Source organism: Emys orbicularis, chromosome 9 (genome assembly GCF_028017835.1).
Source record: "Emys orbicularis isolate rEmyOrb1 chromosome 9, rEmyOrb1.hap1, whole genome shotgun sequence".
NCBI classification, from domain to species: domain Eukaryota; kingdom Metazoa; phylum Chordata; order Testudines; family Emydidae; genus Emys; species Emys orbicularis.
The window spans coordinates 97,262,520-97,281,202 of NC_088691.1; the positions used below are offsets into that span (position 1 = coordinate 97,262,520).

Here is an 18,683-nt window from a genome sequence, read left to right on the forward strand (position 1 = left end):
ACTGGTGGTGATTTAGTTCTCTATTTTTACTGGCTGACTCTTTAATTTTCCATCAAGATTTTTGGAACATAAATGTTCTTGAGGTGACTGGACTAGACTTGCCTTATTGATTTTGATACTCAGAGAAGGGTAGTGTATCTCTTCATGAAATTCCTACTATTAAAGGGTGCTACATATATGTACAGGACAAGTTTTGGGGGGTGGAGGGGAAGATGATTTTTTTTTTCAAGTTAAAACACTCAGTAAGGAAGGTAGTATTGACAGCAGCATTGTCAGTGATGAATCTTAGACATATAGTCTAAGAATTGCCATAGCATTTTTCCATTTGTAATATCAAGGGAAAAAAACCTATTTGGCATAGTCAGTCTGGCCAGTGCAGGGTATATTTTTGTCTGTTTTGCCGTGGCTACTTATAAATTTCTTTCTGATAGCCTTAGTTTACTACATTAATGTATACTGAACTTGTGGAACAATTCAAAGTTGTGAATCCCCCAATTCATCACTTGCCTAATGTTAAGTAGGTACTGGAGTACCTATAGTAGCACTATCGTGAGCTGACCGGAGTCCAGGTCATTGAGTAAACTATAGACAAAATGGCATCCTTAACACTGAATTTCTTGGTTCTTGTGCACTTTAGCCTCACAGAAAAGTGTTTAAATTTATTGTGGAATTGCAAGAATCCCGTGTCTTCACCTGCTATTGAGTAAATTTTTACGCTCCAGTTTTAAACCCCTCAAAAAGCTGCCTTGTGTATTGTTAACAGAATCTGCACACCTAATCTGTGTAGTGCAATGTTATGAAAATGTATATGATGAGAAGCACATATGACTGGCTAACTGGAATTTTATATAAAAATAGATTTAAATTGCAGTATCTTATACTACTGGTGGCTTTTATCTTGGTGATTAGCTGGGTTAGTTGAAAAAGATTCATTTCTGCTTCACTGTTGGTTTAACCCGTTAGGTTTTTTAATTGTGTAGCTCAGGGGTCGGCAACCTTTCAGAAGTGGTGTGCCGAGTCTTCATTTATCCACTCTGATGTAAGGTTTCGCGTGGCAGTAATACATTTTAATGTTTTTAGAGGGTCTCTTTCTATAAGTCTATAATATATAACTAACCTATTGTTGTATGTAAAGTAAATAAGGTTTTTAAAATGTTTAAGAAGCTTCATTTAAAATTAAATTAAAATGCAGAGGGCCCCGGACCGGTGGCCAGGACCTGGGCAGTGTGAGTGCCACTGAAAATCAGCTCATGTGCCGCCTTTGGCACGTGTGCCATAGATTGCCTACCTCTGGTGTAGCTATATTTTAAATATGCTCCTCTTGTATTTTTTCCTTTCAGGTTTACTCAAGAGCAAATGACCAAGAACCTTGTGGCTGGTGGCTGGCAAAAGTTCGAATGATGAAAGGAGAGGTAAGTTACTTTAAAAATTAGGACTGTCTGCTCCCATTTGAAGTGCAGCAAGTATGGAAGGTAAATATTGCACGACTCATTAAATCTGTGTGCCGTATCTTGTGAGGGAGAAATGACACTGTGATATAATGACAGAAAAACAGAGCTGGTGAGAGTGGGTTGTCACTAATACAGAAACAAAGCATAGCTTGAAAAAAGGAGAAGGAACCCAAAGTTAAGTATTACCAACACAAAACCATGATGGCAGGTTAGGTCATAAATTAAGGCCGCTCATGGCGATGGTAACTTGCAGCTGGCTGACTATACGCGGGTGGGGGTAACAATAAATATTCTTTCTTGTAAATTACTCGCTAAGTGGGGATGGCTCCTGGATACTTGCCATTTTGTGTGTTTGACACACCTTGGGTCAATATACCTTGGGTCTGGTTGTTTAGGTTCTGCAAGAACTACATTGCATGCCTAACTCTGAGTTATGTGTCTATATATTGGATGAGCCATTTCTGGACTATGTGTGGTACCTTTTATATCTGTATACTTAGTTTCTGACATAATTTGAAACAAATCAATCTATTTTGCAAACAGAATTCGTGAGGTTAAAAAAATATGTAAAACAAAAAATGTTCCTACCTGTGTTTCTAACATCCTGATAAGATTTTAAATTTGATTCAGTTGTAATAATTGTTACTTCACATCATTTGTATGGATATTAGAACCTCAGAGTTATGAATACCAGACTTACGAACTGACCAGTCAACCTCACCCCTCATTTGGAACCAGAAGTACGTAATCAGGCAGCAGCAGAGACACCACCCCTTCCCCCCCCTCCTCCCCCCAAAAAAGCAAATACGGTACAGTACTGTGTTAAATGTAAATTACTAAAAAAAAGAGAGAGAGCGCAACATTTTTCTTCTGCGTAATAAAGTTTCAAAGCTTTAAGTCAATGTTCAGTTGTAAACTTTTGAAAGAACAGCCATAATATTTTGTTCAGAGTTACGAACATTTCAGAGTTACGAACAACCTCCATTCCTGAGGTGTTTGTGACTCTAAGGTGCTACTGTATTGTTTTTCTCTTTACATTTCACTCAGCTTAGTGAAAGGAGACTAATCTGTTTCTATTAAAACATTTTTCAATACTCTTCTGTTTTCTCTTCCTATGCGCTAGGAGAACGCAGCCATGTTTTGATTAAAATGCAGCACGGACATGTAATTTTAAAAAATATATATATTTCCATTAATAGTTAAAAATACACTGAATTTTGGGCTTAAACTATAAAATGTAACATGATGACATTTCATTAATTTAATTACACATTTTAGTTAAGAGTTTGGGGGTTGGTTTTTTTCAAAGAGGGGTTTGGGACTGGAGTTGCATTTAAACATTGTCCTGCTGAATCGGGAACCCAAATACAACAGCATCATGCATCGACCAAGAGATCTGGAAAGTAAAACTTTTCAATGGCTAACTTCATTTTGAAACTGAATAAAATACAAACAACAAAAAAAGTGAAAGTTGGCTATGATGGTGAGTGCCCTAGAAATAACCAAAGTAGCTAGAACAGGAAGTTAGATTTCTAAAGTTTTCAGTAAATAAGTAATAATTGAAGGTGATAATCTTTAATATGGACAAGGATGTTTTTTGAAAGATGTTTATCTCGGCAGCGCTCCTGTAATAAATAGGAGCCTGATTCTGCTAGTCTTCCATGTGTGCTATTCATATAGATGGCCATTGCAGTTGCAGGCACAAAAAAGATTTGCACACTCAGACACTTAGTTTAGGTTTAGTGAATCATGGCTACATATCTGACATTGTCCCATTAAAATATTATTGCTGTATTGTGAATTGATATGCTGGGTACTAGTTGGAGTGATCCTTTCCAACTGAAAAGCTGTATTTTTTTTTTCTTTAGCAAGTAGTAGGTCTCCAGAAGCTCAGTCAGGAAACAAGGTTGGGAATAAGAAATTGTTTATGTATTTCATGGGCTTTGAGGTTTGCTTAGCTTTTTGTTAGTACTTCTGCTGCTTCTGTTGAACTCCATTGGGGGCAAGGAGTTATTCAAAGCACATCATTTGAAATAGACCATTGTCAAGGACAGTCACCTATCTAGGTATTCTTCTTCGAGTGCTTGTTCACGTCCATTCCACATTAGGTGTACGCGCGCCGCGTGCACGAACGTCGGAAACTTTTTCCCTCAGCGGCTCCCGTCGGGCCCGCAGGGTCTCCCTTCCCGCCAGAGCGGCGCCCCGCCCTAGCGTATATATACCCCTACTGGCCCGACCCTCCCTCAGTTCCTTCTTACCGCCCGTGGCGACGTTGGAACAGCTCTTCTCTCAACTCGAGAGTGTCCCTTAGCATAGTCATTAGCAGTAGTTATCAGTTCTTTGTTATAGTAAGTGTTAGAGTTAAGTAGTTTAGTTGTTACAAAGACCAACCAAACTCTTGGTGATAGGGGTTTGGTCAACCCCGGCACCGGCCCTGGGCGGCGGGGCATGCCGCACGCCCAAGGCTTCAAGGCTTGTGCCACGTGCCGCAGGCCCATGCCAGTGAGCGACCTGCACGAGTCGTGTCTCCGTTGCTTGGGGGAAGCTCACCAGAAGGAGCGCTGTAAGATTTGTAAGGCTTTCAAGCCCAGGACTCAAAAAGAGAGAGACTTTCGTCTGAAACAGCTCCTCATGGAGATGGCGTTACAGCCCTCCGCTCCCACGGCACCGTCGGCGTCGGTGCGAAGTGCCCCGGCATCGGTCCGCGACCCAACGCAAGCGGTGCAGGCTAAACCTGCGGTGCCGCCTCGGCGCGATCACGCCCGGCACCGATCTGCTTCGCCGGCCAAGCCCAAGAGCCAGCCCAAGGCCCGGGGTCGCTCCCCGCACAAGAAGGCGGCGCCTACGAAGACCGCTAGCGCGCCCAAGGCCGTGCCGGCCCCGGCACAGGTCCCGGTACCAGTGGCTCCGGCGCCGAAAGGCCCGTCGAGCCCCGGGACAAGCGCGTCGAGTGAGGAGGAGGGGCTGGAGGAACTGTTGGAACAGCCCTCCACCCCGGACACATTTGAGGCGGCGAAGGACCTCATTGAATTGTCCTCCGTCAGCACACTCCGCGCCAAAGACATACCGCCGAGGCTGCCTTCCAAGGGCAAGCCGGCGATGATGCGCCCGTCGCGGTCGCCATCTCGGCACCGCTCCCGGCGCCGGTCCCGGTCGAGCTCCGCCTCGGTGGACTCCCGGCTTCCCGCCGCGCAACGGGCCTCCACGCAGAAGGGCCCCGGCGCGAGCGAGGCACCGTCCCAGCAACCCGGCCCGAGCAGGCACCGGGGCGCTTCGACGGCGAGGACCCCAAGACCGTCCTCCCGCAGCCGTTCCCGGTCCCGCGGTCAACGGTACCGTTCCAGATCCAGATCGGTACGGCGCTACTCACGGTCCCGGTCCCGACGGCACCGCTCCCCGACACCGGATCGGCACCGCTCCACGGCACCGCCGTGGCCCTCCAGGTCGCCGTCGCTCGCGTCGGAAGTGAGCTCGGGGCGGTCGAGGTACGATCGCGGAGGGCATTCCGCTACACGGCACGGCACGAGACCTCTTGGCAACCGCACTGGAGCCATCCGGGACAGTGGCCGTTCTGGACACCGTGGGCCTACCACCAGCAAGGCCCGCCATCTAGAACTTCGAGGTCGGGCCCTTCGGGGGACCGGTCCCGCTCCCCACGGTACCGTCCCACCTCCCGTGCGGAGGCTACGGTCTCCAGACCGCTTGAGGCCGAGAGGGCGGACTTGGCACCGAGCCAGGCACCGTCCGTGGCCCAGGGCAGGGGACGCACCCCGGAGGGTCAGCCCGCTGAGGAGGGCTTACAGGAGGATGAGGACGCTCAAAAAGCCATGACCTCCTCCTCCTCACCAGATGAAGCCGTGGCGGGCACAACAGTGTCCGGCCCTCCCCCAATTGACCACCGGGCACACCAGGACTTGCTCCGCCGGGTGGCCCTCAACTTGGGGTTGCAGGTGGAGGAGACGGTCGAGCAGGAGGACCCCATGGTAGACATTCTCAGCCCGGAGGGTCCCTCCAGGATTGCTCTTCCATTGATAAAGACCGTACAGTCAAACTATAAGACTGTGTGGCAGACGCCGGCCTCCTCTGCACCGACCGCACGGGGCGTCGAGAGGAAGTACTTCGTCCCATCCAGGGGGTTTGACTTCCTCTTCTCCCATCCGGCCCCATGTTCGCTGGTAGTTTCGGCGGTCAACGAAAAGGAGCGGCATGGCCAGCAGGCCCCGGCCCCCAAGGCCAAGGAGGCGAAACGATTAGACCTCTTCGGTAGGAAGGTCTACTCGTCGGGAGGCCTCCAGTTGCGGATCGCGAACCAGCAGGCGATCCTCAACCGACATAACTTTAACTCCTGGGCGTCGGTGTCCAACTTTAAGGAGGCCCTGCCTTAGGGGTCGCAGGCCGAGTTTGCGGCCATTGTGGACGAGGGAAAGGCGGTGGCCAAGACTTCTTTACAGGCCTCGCTCGACTCGGCCGATGCGGCCGCCAGGACTATCGCGTCCGGAGTGGTGATGAGATGTTCAGCGTGGTTGCAAGCGTCTGGTCTTCCTCCAGAGGTGCAAAACACCCTCCAGGACCTTCCGTTTGAAGGGACGGGGTTGTTTTCGGAGCAGACTGATGCCAGGCTCCATGGCCTCAAAGATTCGCGGGCTACCCTCAAGTCATTGGGGATGCATACCCCCGTGACGCAGAGGAAACCCTTTAAGCCACAGCCTCCACAGAGGCAATACCAGCCTCGCCCTCGACACGAGCCTTACCGTAGACGGGGCAGAGACAATAGGCGTAGGCGCAACAATACGCCTAACCACGGTCAAGGCCAGGGCAATAACAACGGCAAGCTGCAGCCGGGCAATAAACAAGGATTTTGAAGATGCGATCGAGGACAGGGTCCCGATCTCTTCCCCGGATCCTCCCCTGTGTTTCAGGGACCGCCTATCCCGTTTTTCCCGTGCCTGGTCCCATATAACATCGGATCATTGGGTCCGCCGCACGGTAGAGTCAGGATATGCCCTCCAGTTTTCCTCGCCCCCCCCTTCCCACCCACCCCCCCCGTCCCTCTTCAGGGACCCCTCTCACGAGCAACTCCTTATGCAGGAGGTACGGACCCTCCTCGCTGTAGGGGCGGTGGAAGAGGTTCCTCCAGACCTCAGAGGAAAAGGGTTCTATTCCAGATACTTCCTCATTCCCAAGGCGAAAGGGGGCCTCCGTCCTATCCTGGACCTTCGCAAGTTGAACAAGTACTTGCAAAAACCACGTTTCCGTATGGTCTCCCTCGGTACCATCATTCCTTCCCTGGATCCGGGGGATTGGTACTCTGCCCTCGATATGAAAGACGCGTACTTTCACATCGCTATCCGCCCGGCCCACCGGCGGTTCCTGCGCTTCACTATCCAGCAGCGCCATTTTCAGTTTGCGGTCTTGCCCTTCGGCCTGGCAACGGCCCCACGTGTCTTCACGAAATGCATGTCCGTGGTGGCGGCCTTTCTTCGAAAGCGACGGATGCGTGTCTACCCATACCTGGACGATTGGCTCCTGGCGGGCCGGTCAGAGGCAGAGGTTCACGCCCACGTGACGTTGGCGCTACAAGTGTTCCGCGATCTCGGCCTGTTGGTCAATGTGCCCAAGTCCTCACTAGTCCCCACACAGAGACTGGAATTCATAGGGGCAGTCCTGGACTCGGTGGCAGCGAGGGCGAGCCTTCCCGTATCTCGTTTCCGGGCAATCCAGGAGGCCGTGACCTCCATTCAGAGATTCCCCACGACCACGGCCAAACGTTGCTTACAGCTCTTGGGGCACATGGCGGCATGCACCCACGTGGTTGGACACACCCGCCTCCGGCTCCGACCTCTGCAGCTGTGGTTGGCCCAGGTATATCGCCCCAACAGCGACCCATTAGACATGGTTGTCACGATTCCGGCTCGGGTCTCGGACGCCCTCTGTTGGTGGCTCGACCAACAGCAGGTCTGCGCGGGGGTCCCGTTCGCTGCCCCACAACCAGTTCTGACGTTGGTGACAGACGCGTCGGACCTGGGTTGGGGGGCGCACCTAGGGGACCTACGCACTCAGGGCTTGTGGTCCAGGGAGGAACAGTCGCTTCACATCAACCTGAAGGAGCTGAGGGCGGTTCGCCTCGCCTGCCAGACCTTTCACGCCACCATAAGAGGGCACGGCGTGTCAGTTCTGACGGACAACACTACCGCTATGTTCTACATAAACAAGCAGGGCGGGTCCCGGTCCTCTCCCCTCTGTCGCGAGGCACTCCTCCTCTGGGACTTCTGTATAGCCCATTCAGTACACCTCCGGGCTGCATATCTCCCCGGGGTCCAGAACGGATTGGCGGACCGCCTCAGCCGGTCCTATCTCACGCACGAGTGGAGGCTGAGGCGGGACATCCTCCGGTCAATCTTCCTGAGGTGGGGGTTTCCCCAGGTGGATCTATTTGCCACCATGGACAACAGCCAGTGCCCACAGTTTTGTTCCTTCCAGAACCGCAGTCCGGGTTCTCTGGCGGACGCCTTTACAATCCCGTGGGGAGGGAGCCTGCGATATGCCTTCCCCCCGTTCCCACTCATCCACAGGGTCCTTCTAAAGACCCGCAGGGACAGGGCGAAGGTCATTCTCATCGCCCCGGCGTGGCCTCGTCAACACTGGTTCACAACGCTCTTAGAGCTCTCCGTGGCCTCTCCAATAACCCTCCCCCTCCATCACGACCTCATAACACAGGATCGAGGTCGCCTACTCCACCCGAACCTGCCATCGCTGCATCTGACGGCATGGCTGCTCTCTGGCTGAATGAGGCGGAGCACAGATGCTCCCAGGAGGTCCAGCAAATCCTCCTGGGTAGTAGGAAACCCTCCACAAGGGCAACCTACCTGGCCAAGTGGAAGCGCTTCGCCCTCTGGTGTGAGTCTCAGCGCGCCCGGCCCTTGCGGGTCTCGATACCGATGATCCTGGATTACGTGCTGAGCCTTAGGCGCCAGGGCCTGGCCCCCGCTTCTATTAAGGTGCATCTAGCCGCCATATCGGCTTTTCACCCGGGGGAATTGGGGCTGTCCGTGTTCTCCAACCCTACGGTGGTCCGATTCATCAAGGGGCTGGATAGGATGTTCCCCTACACTCGCCCACCTATACCCCCGTGGGACCTCAACCTGGTCCTCACTAAACTCATGGGGCCCCCCTTTGAACCCCTGGCCTCTTGTTCCCTCATGCACCTTTCATGGAAGGTCGCGTTCCTCGTGGCTGTCACCTCGGCTAGGAGGGTGTCGGAGCTGAGGGCCCTCACCTCGGAACCTCCGTATACTGTTTTTTACAAGGATAAGGTGCAACTCAGGCCTCACCCTAAGTTCCTTCCTAAGGTGGTCACGAGTTTTCACATGGGGCAGGACATCTGTTTGCCGGTGTTCTTCCCCAAGCCCCATACGGACCCGCGCCATCGTAGCCTGCATACCCTCGATGTGCGGCGGGCGCTGGCTTTTTATCTGGACCGTACCAGACCTTTCCGCAAATCAACTCAGCTATTCGTGGCCATTGCGGAACGAATGAAGGGCCAGCCTATTTCAACGCAACGCCTGTCGGCGTGGATCGTGCTTTGCATACGCACGTGCTACGAGCTCGCCAACGTGCCTGCACTTCCGATCCGGGCTCACTCTACTAGGGCCCAAGCGTCCTCGACGGCCTTCTTGGCGCAGGTCCCGCTTCAGGAGATCTGCAAGGCAGCCACCTGGTCGTCGGTTCATACCTTCACGGCCCACTACGCGATCCACCATCAGACCAGAGATGACGCGATGGTCGGCAGGGCGGTGCTTCAATCTGTTATTCCTTGACTCCTACCCTCCTCCAATGGTAAGCTTGTGAGTCACCTAATGTGGAATGGACGTGAACAAGCACTCGAAGAAGAAAAGACGGTTACTTACCTTCTGTAACTGTTGTTCTTCGAGATGTGTTGTTCACGTCCATTCCACTTCCCACCCTCCTTCCCCTCTGTCGGAGTCACCGGCAAGAAGGAACTGAGGGAGGGTCGGGCCAGCAGGGGTATATATACGCTAGGGCGGGGCGCCGCTCTGGCGGGAAGGGAGACCCTGCGGGCCCGACGGGAGCCGCCGAGGGAAAAAGTTTCCGACGTTCGTGCACGCGGCGCGCGTACACCTAATGTGGAATGGACGTGAACAACACATCTCGAAGAACAACAGTTACAGAAGGTAAGTAACCGTCTTTTTTCTCTCTTATTGTGATCGGTGTGGATGAACAAGCTGGCAAGAAAAGACACTTTAAACTTGTGACATTGAGAGATACTGATTAGAACATCTGTCAACTCCCCTACAGTGGGGTTAAATACAAGCCCTAATATATTTCTCTTGTATGTCACAGCAGCTTGGGATTTTACTACCAACCAGCTAACTAAAGTTTTTTGTTAGAGGACTTGGATTTAAATAGTGAGAAACAGTACAAATGTCCATAGGTGTGCGGTCTATGGGGTTTTTTTAATGTAACTCAACAAATGTGTTTTTAATTATATACACAAACGAGAAGTTACCTAGCCTTCTAACTCCCGAAACCTTCCTGAGTTATTGACAGTAGGAGTTTTCATGCTTTGATCTCCTGTATCCTTACTTATCCTTGCAAAGTACTGATAGAATTACACCTGTTACAAATTATATAATCTTCAAGCTTTTATTCACTTCTGAGTTCATTATAGATGCTTTGGCTGGGTATTCTCAGATTTAAGTTTGCTAAACAAGGGACTAATCTGAAATTCACAAAAGATGTATCTGATGATGAACAACCATATGATTATTTTTGGTAATAAATCTGTTTATATGACATGTTGCTAAACTGAACTACTTCTAAATGTGGTAAGATATATTACTTTTCTAAGAGCATATGGACTTTTTTTTTTATTTTCAAAATGTGGTTGCAGGTATATGCATTTTCAACACTATTAAAGATAAATTGGAAGAGAACAAAAAGTTTATGTAGACAATACATATGGCAAATAGTTGTATGTAATAATTGATTTGCGAATAAAGAAATCATTCTGTGAACCAAATTTAATTTAAAATCTGGTTATAGTCAGAAAAGACCCTATGGAAATATGGCACCACCTTACCAAACATATCTGTTCCTTGTGTGTATTTCAGTCAAGTCTGCTTATGTTGACAAAAACCAAGTACAGTATCTGTTTTTGTGAAGGAGCAAGGGAAGATTCTGCCTACTCTTTTGGAGTTGCCCCATGGGGTGGAAAAGAGGATTTGATTTGGGAAGGCTATGTAAAAAATTTGTACCCTGGCACAAAGCTGGGCTTTGTGGGCCTTCCTGTGTACCAAAGGGTTGTGGGGTAGGGCCAAAATATTTTCAGCTTTTACAACTTCCAGACTTTTTGTCTCCTGAAACTGAAATAAATGTGTAAATACAGAGTAGCACCAGAGCCTGAGAAGGAAGGATACCTCCTCCTCCTTTATGTCCAATAGTTATCTGCTGGTCACCTATTTACACAGTGGATTTAACTTTTACTGCTGTTCTCTCAGAGCCAATACATCAGTGTAACATTAGCTGGATTCTTTTCTCCCTCAAGCATTTTTGGAAAAATTGTCAGCTAAGTTCTTGTTGCATTACCTTTAGTAGTACATGGGATATACTAAGCAGAATGAAGACAGTTTAAATTTCAGGTCCTGGATTGAGTCGACAGAATTGGCAGTCAGAAAAAAACAGTATTTGATATACAAATGGAGCAAACTTAGTTTCCAGTTGTACAATGCAATGTGCATATGCATACACCTCCACCCATATAGAGACCCATTGGCTTCAGTGGGACACTGGGGGAGGGGGTCTGCACAGGATATAACATTGCAAGAGCATAGCTTTGTCAAAATAGAACTATGTTTTAGTGTGTAAACCCATATTTTATATTTCCTTGATAACAGAGATAGTAGCTGTTATCTTTATGAAATGGTTACTTTTAATTAATGATTTTTTTAAAAAAAACTTTCCCCACTTAGTTTTATGTCATTGAATATGCTGCTTGTGATGCCACGTACAATGAAATAGTCACATTTGAACGACTTCGACCTGTGAATCAAAATAAAACGGTCAAAAAGAACACGTTCTTTAAGTGCACAGTGGATGTTCCTGAAGATCTGAGAGATGCGTGAGTAGCTCTGCATACTGTAACTTCACTATTATTCATTTCAACATGGCATATTCCTTTCTCCATATATGTATCATAAATTCTAGTCTTAGGTTATTTTTTGGAGAGAATACTCCTGTTGTAGTTCACAGTTAAATGTCACTAACTGTGATACTTCAATCAACTATGAAAGTGATGTGGTTGCCAATCATCCTCTGGGATAGTTGTACCTGCCCCCTCCTTTTTCCCTCCACCAGAAGGCTTGGTGATTTTCTGGTGGTTGGGCGACATGCTCTTTTGTGGTTGAGCTGAATGCCATGGAAGAAGAAATCTTTGGTCAAACAGGCTGCTTCCTGAGCATTCAGCCCTGTACACATGAGCTGCTACTGTAGCCCTCTGCAATATAGAGTAACAAGTAGAAAAGGAAGACTTTCAAGGAGCTGCAGACAGCTTTACCTCTTGCACATTTGCAGTGTGAAATCAGGTGGACCCCTGGCACATCTCCTTGCACTAGTCTGGAGTTTTCCAGGCTGAGAAACATTCCTTATTATAGACTACTGCCGCATTCTCATTTTTGATTAATAGGGTTACACAGTTCTTATTGATACGACTGTCTTCAGCTGAAGTAACCTTTATAACATTCATTTCTCTAGGTGCGCTAATGAAAATGCACATAAGGATTTTAAGAAAGCTGTAGGAGCTTGTCGAATTTTCTACCATGCTGAAACTACGCAGTTAATAATACTGGTAAGAAATCAGTTTATTTTTTGTGCAGACAGTGCATGAATATTCGATATTAACTACTACATTTTGATTGGTTACAGATTGTTGTGTGGTTCCTGCATATCTGTGAACTGATTTATTTGTACGGCTATGCACATTTCAAGCAGTTTAATATATGTATGTGTTCATAATATCATTTTAAAATATTGTATTTTGGAGTAGGCTCATTGGATTGGTGTCAGTACTGCATCAAAGGCAGCCTGAGTTTGGGAGTGATCTTTGGTCTCTCTGATTAATGTTTCCTGCGATGCAGCTTTCTGCAGAAGTAACGTGCTTAGTCTCTTTTGAGGGTAAAAGCACCCTTTACTGGATGGAGAAGAGAGATCATAATCATAACCCTAGTCATTTAGCGAATTGGGACCCTTAGGGAGATTTTGTAATATACAGAATGATAGGTTCAGGGTAGTTAGTCCTATCTTTTACCTATTTTTAATCGTCAGTCAAAGCCAGGGAAAAGCTAGTACTCAGTCTCCAAGCCTCATAGGAAAAATTTAAAGGCAACTCTCACAAATTTGTTCAAATGCAGTGAGACTGAAATTGGGTTTGGCCTGGGGATTCCTGCATCCGCCTTCTAACATATTATTTTTCACCCACACCTATGCAGGAGAATCCCACAAACATCACACCTGGCTTAATTAGATTTGCTCCTGTTCAGTAATATTTTCCTCAGCAGTAATTCGTCTTTGCAGTTCTATTTCCTTGGGACAAAATTTTCCATATAAATTTGCCTGTTCAGATTCAGTTTTCCCTTCTTACTTTCTTGGATCTTCCAGTGACCTGACATGTGTGGTAAAAAGATTACATAAAATAATCTAGCAATTTATAATAGATCCATAGTGGGATTATCTCAGTGCAACAGTCACTGTATAGGTCCAGTAGAAAAACTGGCTGTAAACACATGGAGCCAATGGTAATGGATTTGTGGGATTTTGTTTTGGAAGCTGAATTTTTCTTGGTATGTCTTGTTTTGAGACCTTGAGGAAGGCTAATATCAATAAGTGACTTTCTAAATTGGGATTTATATTTACAATTCAATTCAATTGTAAAAGTAAACAGAGTTCTAATTTGCCCTCTGAATGTGGATTTTCTTTATCAAAAGGGGATATTGCTTATCTTACCACTTCTCTTTTTGTAGTCTGCCAGCGAATCAACAGTGAAGAGAGTAAATATATTGAGTGACATGCATTTGCGCAGCATTCGTACCAAGCTAATGCTCATGTCAAGAAATGAAGAAGCCACAAAACACTTAGAAGTAAGCTGTCTTAGAATGGAATTGTTTAAAGTAATCATTTAACTGTGTTCAGTTTTGAGTTTCTTCTTATGGTGGACAAATTCTTTCACCTCTCCCTAGTGCACAAAACAACTTGCAGCAGCATTTCATGAGGAATTTGTTGTAAGAGAAGATTTAATGGGACTTGCAATAGGAACACATGGTAGTAACATACAGCAAGCGAGGAAAGTTCCAGGAGTAACTGCAATTGAGCTTGAGGAAGATACTGGTACTTTCAGGATCTATGGAGAGGTAAGGGGAAACGATTTTTTTTGTTCTTCATATTTAATAGTTGGTTTACTCTGGTGTTTATTACTACTGCATAGAGATGAGATCTGAGCACAGGAACAAGAGTCAGAGACTGCTGAGTTCTAATTCCAATTCTGACACAGTTTGTGGGGCCAGTCAACTTACCCTCTGTGTTTCCTCAGATGTGAAGTGGGGATAAAAATACACACTTCACAGGGTGAGTGTTGTAGGTGGTATATTTAACTGTCTCATATTTGTAAAGCATTTTGAAGATGAAAATTACTATACTATCATGTAATAAATGTTTGCCACTTTAGCTGTTACCTTTTTTGTTTTGAGTGTACATAGTTTTTTACCCCTGCTCCCCACCCACCTTTTTCTTGGTTTGCTTTTTTTTTGGGGGGGGGGGCATTGCCTATTTCATTATTTTGGAATTCAGGTCTTTCTGTTTTTCGCTCCCTAGCATCTTGAATGACGACCAAGTTAGAGATTTGTAATTCTGTTTAGATTTCTTCATTCTGGCCATGGAGTTTTTGTAATGTGATTGAAAGCTCCAGAAGTAAAGCTGATATTTAAAAGAGGATATAATATGCACAGTATGTGCTCCAGTCTATTAAAGGAGAACAGTTCACCTATCATAATGTTATTTACAGATCACTACTCATTCATTGCTAACTAATCAAAAAGTTCTGCAGCAGTGTCTTCTGCTGTTTCTCATTTGAGGCCTGATGTTGACCTTTTGTGACTCTGTGGAACTTTAACATTCAGTTAAAGTCATTTTCTGTATTTAATAATAATAAAAGCTGGAAAAGACCCCTTATATAGTCTACTACTACTGGTGTGACACATTGCACTCTGTTGGGGAACATATCAGTTATAAAAAGTCTCTTAGGCAAAAGGCCAACAAGCAGCATGGGGTGGAGGGGAGAGAAATTACTCTTGGTTGCAATACTACTTATTGTATACAGGTAATACTTGCTCAGGACAAAATACTTATTGCAAGGTATTATTCTTGTTAAATGACTATATATTACCTGCCATTCTTCAGACTAGCATGTTTCTCTCCAAACTGCCATGACCTCTCTACATAGTAAATATACTGGAGTGTATAAATATAGATGTGCTCATGTAGCTCTATAAAGGGATTAAATATTAACAGACTGAGAGCCCTGATCGTTGACTCTGGCTGAGGAGCACTTGATGCAGGTCAGGAGGGGAGTGTACAAATGTGGCTTTAAAGCTATTTTTGTGCCCTTGTGATCCTGGGGCTGCTTTAATTAGTCCTTTCCTCTAAATCAGGTAAGGAAAGCCTGAGGGCTGCTTTTATTTGTGCTGGCTGTCAGTGGCCCCAATAGGGTGTTATTGCATCTTAGTGTTGCTTGGGCTTGCCCGACATCCCCCTTTTTTCCCTTGCCACACCTCCTATGCTAGTCACAGGGAGTAGGAGTTGAGCTGTTCTGGCAGCTACCCAAGGTTTATCCTGTACTGGATTGATCCTGTTGCCACCAGCTATGCCAGTTGAGTGCAGTTCTGCACCAGCGGAGCAGTCCAAAACTGCACTAATGAAGCAGAGAATCTGGAACTCTGTCTTAATTAAGTTCATGCCTCATATGTGCTTATTATTTACTTCTACCTAAGATTTTTAACAAACTGAGTGTAAGCAGGCTCCTCCTGGTGTATGTGGTGGTTATTTGTGAAAGCTTGGGAACTTCCTAGCATTCATCTCTGAGCCAGAGCACAGAGCCACTTTTTGGGCAGGCTGTAGTAGTGGTTGAAGTCTCTTGTGTTCCCTTAGATAGGACTTTTGTCCTTTGGATTCTCACAGTCTATAGACCCTGTGTCTACCACCCACTTCCGGGCCAAATTCCACCAGTCTGCCTCCAAATCCTCCCTCAAAAGAGCACTGTGCAGAGAATTTGTCGCCCAAGTAACATCTTTGTAACCTGCCTTTTTTTCCACCCACACTAAAGCAGGACCTCTGGTGTACAAACCTTGTGAGAATGCACATATGGAAAAGAATTTTAACCATGTCAGTTCAGCTGTGTGTATGTAACTTGTATACAAATAATATAAAAATAAATTCACACATTATTTCTGAACTTAGTTTATTTTCAATATTGATATATCTAACATCACAAAGACCTTATTTTTTAAGCTTTTATCCAGGTCTCCTATTCCACATTCAAAGAAAAATTTAATATTCTGTATTATAGGAGGAGTTGGTAGCTACTGCTATATTTAGGCTGCCTAACATTTTACATTATAAAGCATTCTGCAACTTTTTCTCTGAGAAGCTGTCACACCTTCATTGCTTGCAGATGGCCTTTGAATGCCTTGAGGGAAGCCTTGAAGGCCTTGCGGTGCGTAGAATGTCTTCAGTCTTGCAAAATGCCTTTTCTTTGTCCTATAAAATTCTGTTCAACTTTTATTGAGATATAAACTACTAAAAATTGTTTCCCTTTTCTCACTTATGTACCTTAGGAAAATGTTGGCAGCAAACTAAAATAATAACTGAGCATGAAAATTCTAAGTTCAGGCCACATCACTGCCTAAGTAACAGCAGCAGATGCTGTAATGAGAATACCTGGGAGCTGCTGAGGCAGTTGTATTGAGGGAGGAACTCTTTCCCCCTCCCCCCCGCCCCCCGCAACCCAGCTCAGAGTTCCTGCATCCCATACTTCCTGTCAGGGTTCCCTCTCCACTTTGAACTCTGGGGTACAGATGTGGGGACCTGCATGAAAGACCCCCTAAGCTTATATTCCACCAGCTTAGGTTAAAAACTTCCCCAAGGCACAAATTCCTTTCCTTGTCCTTGGACAGTATTGCTGCCACCACCAAGTGATTTAAACAGACATTCAGGGAGGGACCACTTGGAGCCCTATCTCCCCAAAATATCCCCCCAAACCCCTTCACCACCTTTCCTGGGGGGACTTGAGAATATTATACCAACCGATAGGTTAACAAAGTGAGCACAGACCAAATCCCTGGTTTTTAGGACACTGAAAATCAATCAGGTTCTTAAAAGAAGAATTTTATTTAAAAAAAAAAAAAAGTAAAAGAATCACACCTGCAAAATCAGAATGGAAGATAACTTTACAGGGTAAGTAAAAAGATTTAAAACACAGAGGATTTCCCTCTAGGCTTAACTTCAAAGTTACAAAAACAGGAATAAACCTCCCTCTTTAGCATAGGGAAAATTCACAAGCTAAAACAAAAGATAATCTAATGCATTTCCTTGCTATTACTTACAATTTCTGTAATTTTTAGATGTATCAGTTCAGAATCTTTTTAGGAGCTGGGTTACCTGCTTGGTCTCTCTCTTTGTCCCGAGAGGGAACCAACAAAGAGAGCACAAACAAAACCGTCTCCTCCGCCCTCCCCCGTCCCCCCCAGATTTGAAAGTATCTTCTTTCCCCATTGGTCCTTCTGGTCAGGTGCCAACTAGGTTAATTGAACTGATTAACCCCTTACAGGTAAGTGATTGTGTACCTCTGGCCAGGAGGGATTTATGTTACTGCATACATAAAGGTTGTTACCCTTCCCTTTATATTTATGACACCACCTCTTGGGGCATCATAGAGCAGGAGCTCCCAAAATTCCCAAGGGTGCTATGAGAAAGAGGGAGAGCCAGGCTGTGCTCTCTCTGTCTTTGACAGGGTTACTGGTGTAATGGATGAAGGGGAAGCTGTAGACATGATATATCTTGACTTCAGTAAGGCTTGATAGAGTCTTGCATGACATTCTCATAAGCACACTGGGGAAATGTGACCTAGATGAGATTACTGCAAGGTGGCTCCATAACTAGTTGAAAGACCATACTCAAAGAGTAGTTATCAATGGTTTGCTCTGAAACTGGGAGGATTTATCTAGTGAGGGCCTGCAGGGGTCTGTCCTGGGTCCAGTATTATTCGGTATTTTCAGCAATGTCTTGGATAATGGAATAGAGAGTGTGCTTATAAATTTTGCAGATGATACCAAGCTAGGAGGGATTGCAAGCACTTTGGAGGACAGGATTAGAATTCAAAATGACCTTGACAAACTGGAGAGTTAGTCTGAAATCAGGAAGATGAAATTCAATAAAGACAAGTACTTAACTTAGGAAGGAAAAATCAAATGCACAGCTACAAAATAGGGACCAACTGTCTAGACAGTAGTACTGCTGAAAAGGATCTTGGGGTTATAGTGGATCACAAATTGAATATGAGTCACCAATGTGAAGCAGTTGCGAGAGAGGCTAATATTCTGGGTATATTAACAGAAATGTCATATATAAGAAACAGGAAGTAATTGTCCCGCTCTACTTGACACAAATGAGGCCTCAGCTGGAGGACTGTGTCCAATTCTGGGTGCCACACTGTAGGAAAGATGTGGATAAATTGGAGAGAGTCCAGAGGAGAGCAACAAAAACAATAAAAGGTTTAGAAAACCTGATCTGTGAGGAAAGGTTAAAAAAACTGGGCGTTTTTAGTCTGGAGAAAATAAGATTGGGGGGGAACCTGATGCATCTTCAAATATTTTAAGGGCTATTATAAAGAAGATGGTGATCAAATGTTTTCCATGTCCACTGAAGGTAGAACAAGAAGCAGGCATCTTCATCTGCAGCACTGGAGATTAGGTTAGATATTAGGAAAAACTTTTTAACTATAAGAATAGTTAAGCATTGGACTAGGCTTCCAAGGAAGTTTGTGGAATCCCTGTCACTGGAGATTTTGTCTAACCTGGTCTTAAAATACTTTTCAGGGATGGTCTAGATTTATGTAGTCCTGCCTCAGTGCAGAGTGCTGTACTAGATGACCTCTTGAGGTTCCGAACA

General features: G+C 46.0%; 1 protein-coding gene across 2 annotated transcripts in view; it reads left to right on the plus strand.

Annotated features, from left to right (window-relative positions):
* Nucleotides 1-18,683, plus strand: part of FXR1 (FMR1 autosomal homolog 1) — a 76,895-nt gene that overhangs the window by 36,299 nt on the left and 21,913 nt on the right. For both annotated transcript variants that reach the window (XM_065410989.1, XM_065410990.1), the window contains exons 4-8: nucleotides 1,341-1,412; nucleotides 11,441-11,589; nucleotides 12,222-12,315; nucleotides 13,487-13,603; nucleotides 13,703-13,873. In XM_065410989.1, coding sequence (XP_065267061.1) covers nucleotides 1,341-1,412; nucleotides 11,441-11,589; nucleotides 12,222-12,315; nucleotides 13,487-13,603; nucleotides 13,703-13,873 — 603 coding nt within the window. The remainder of the gene's footprint in view (nucleotides 1-1,340; nucleotides 1,413-11,440; nucleotides 11,590-12,221; nucleotides 12,316-13,486; nucleotides 13,604-13,702; nucleotides 13,874-18,683) is intronic.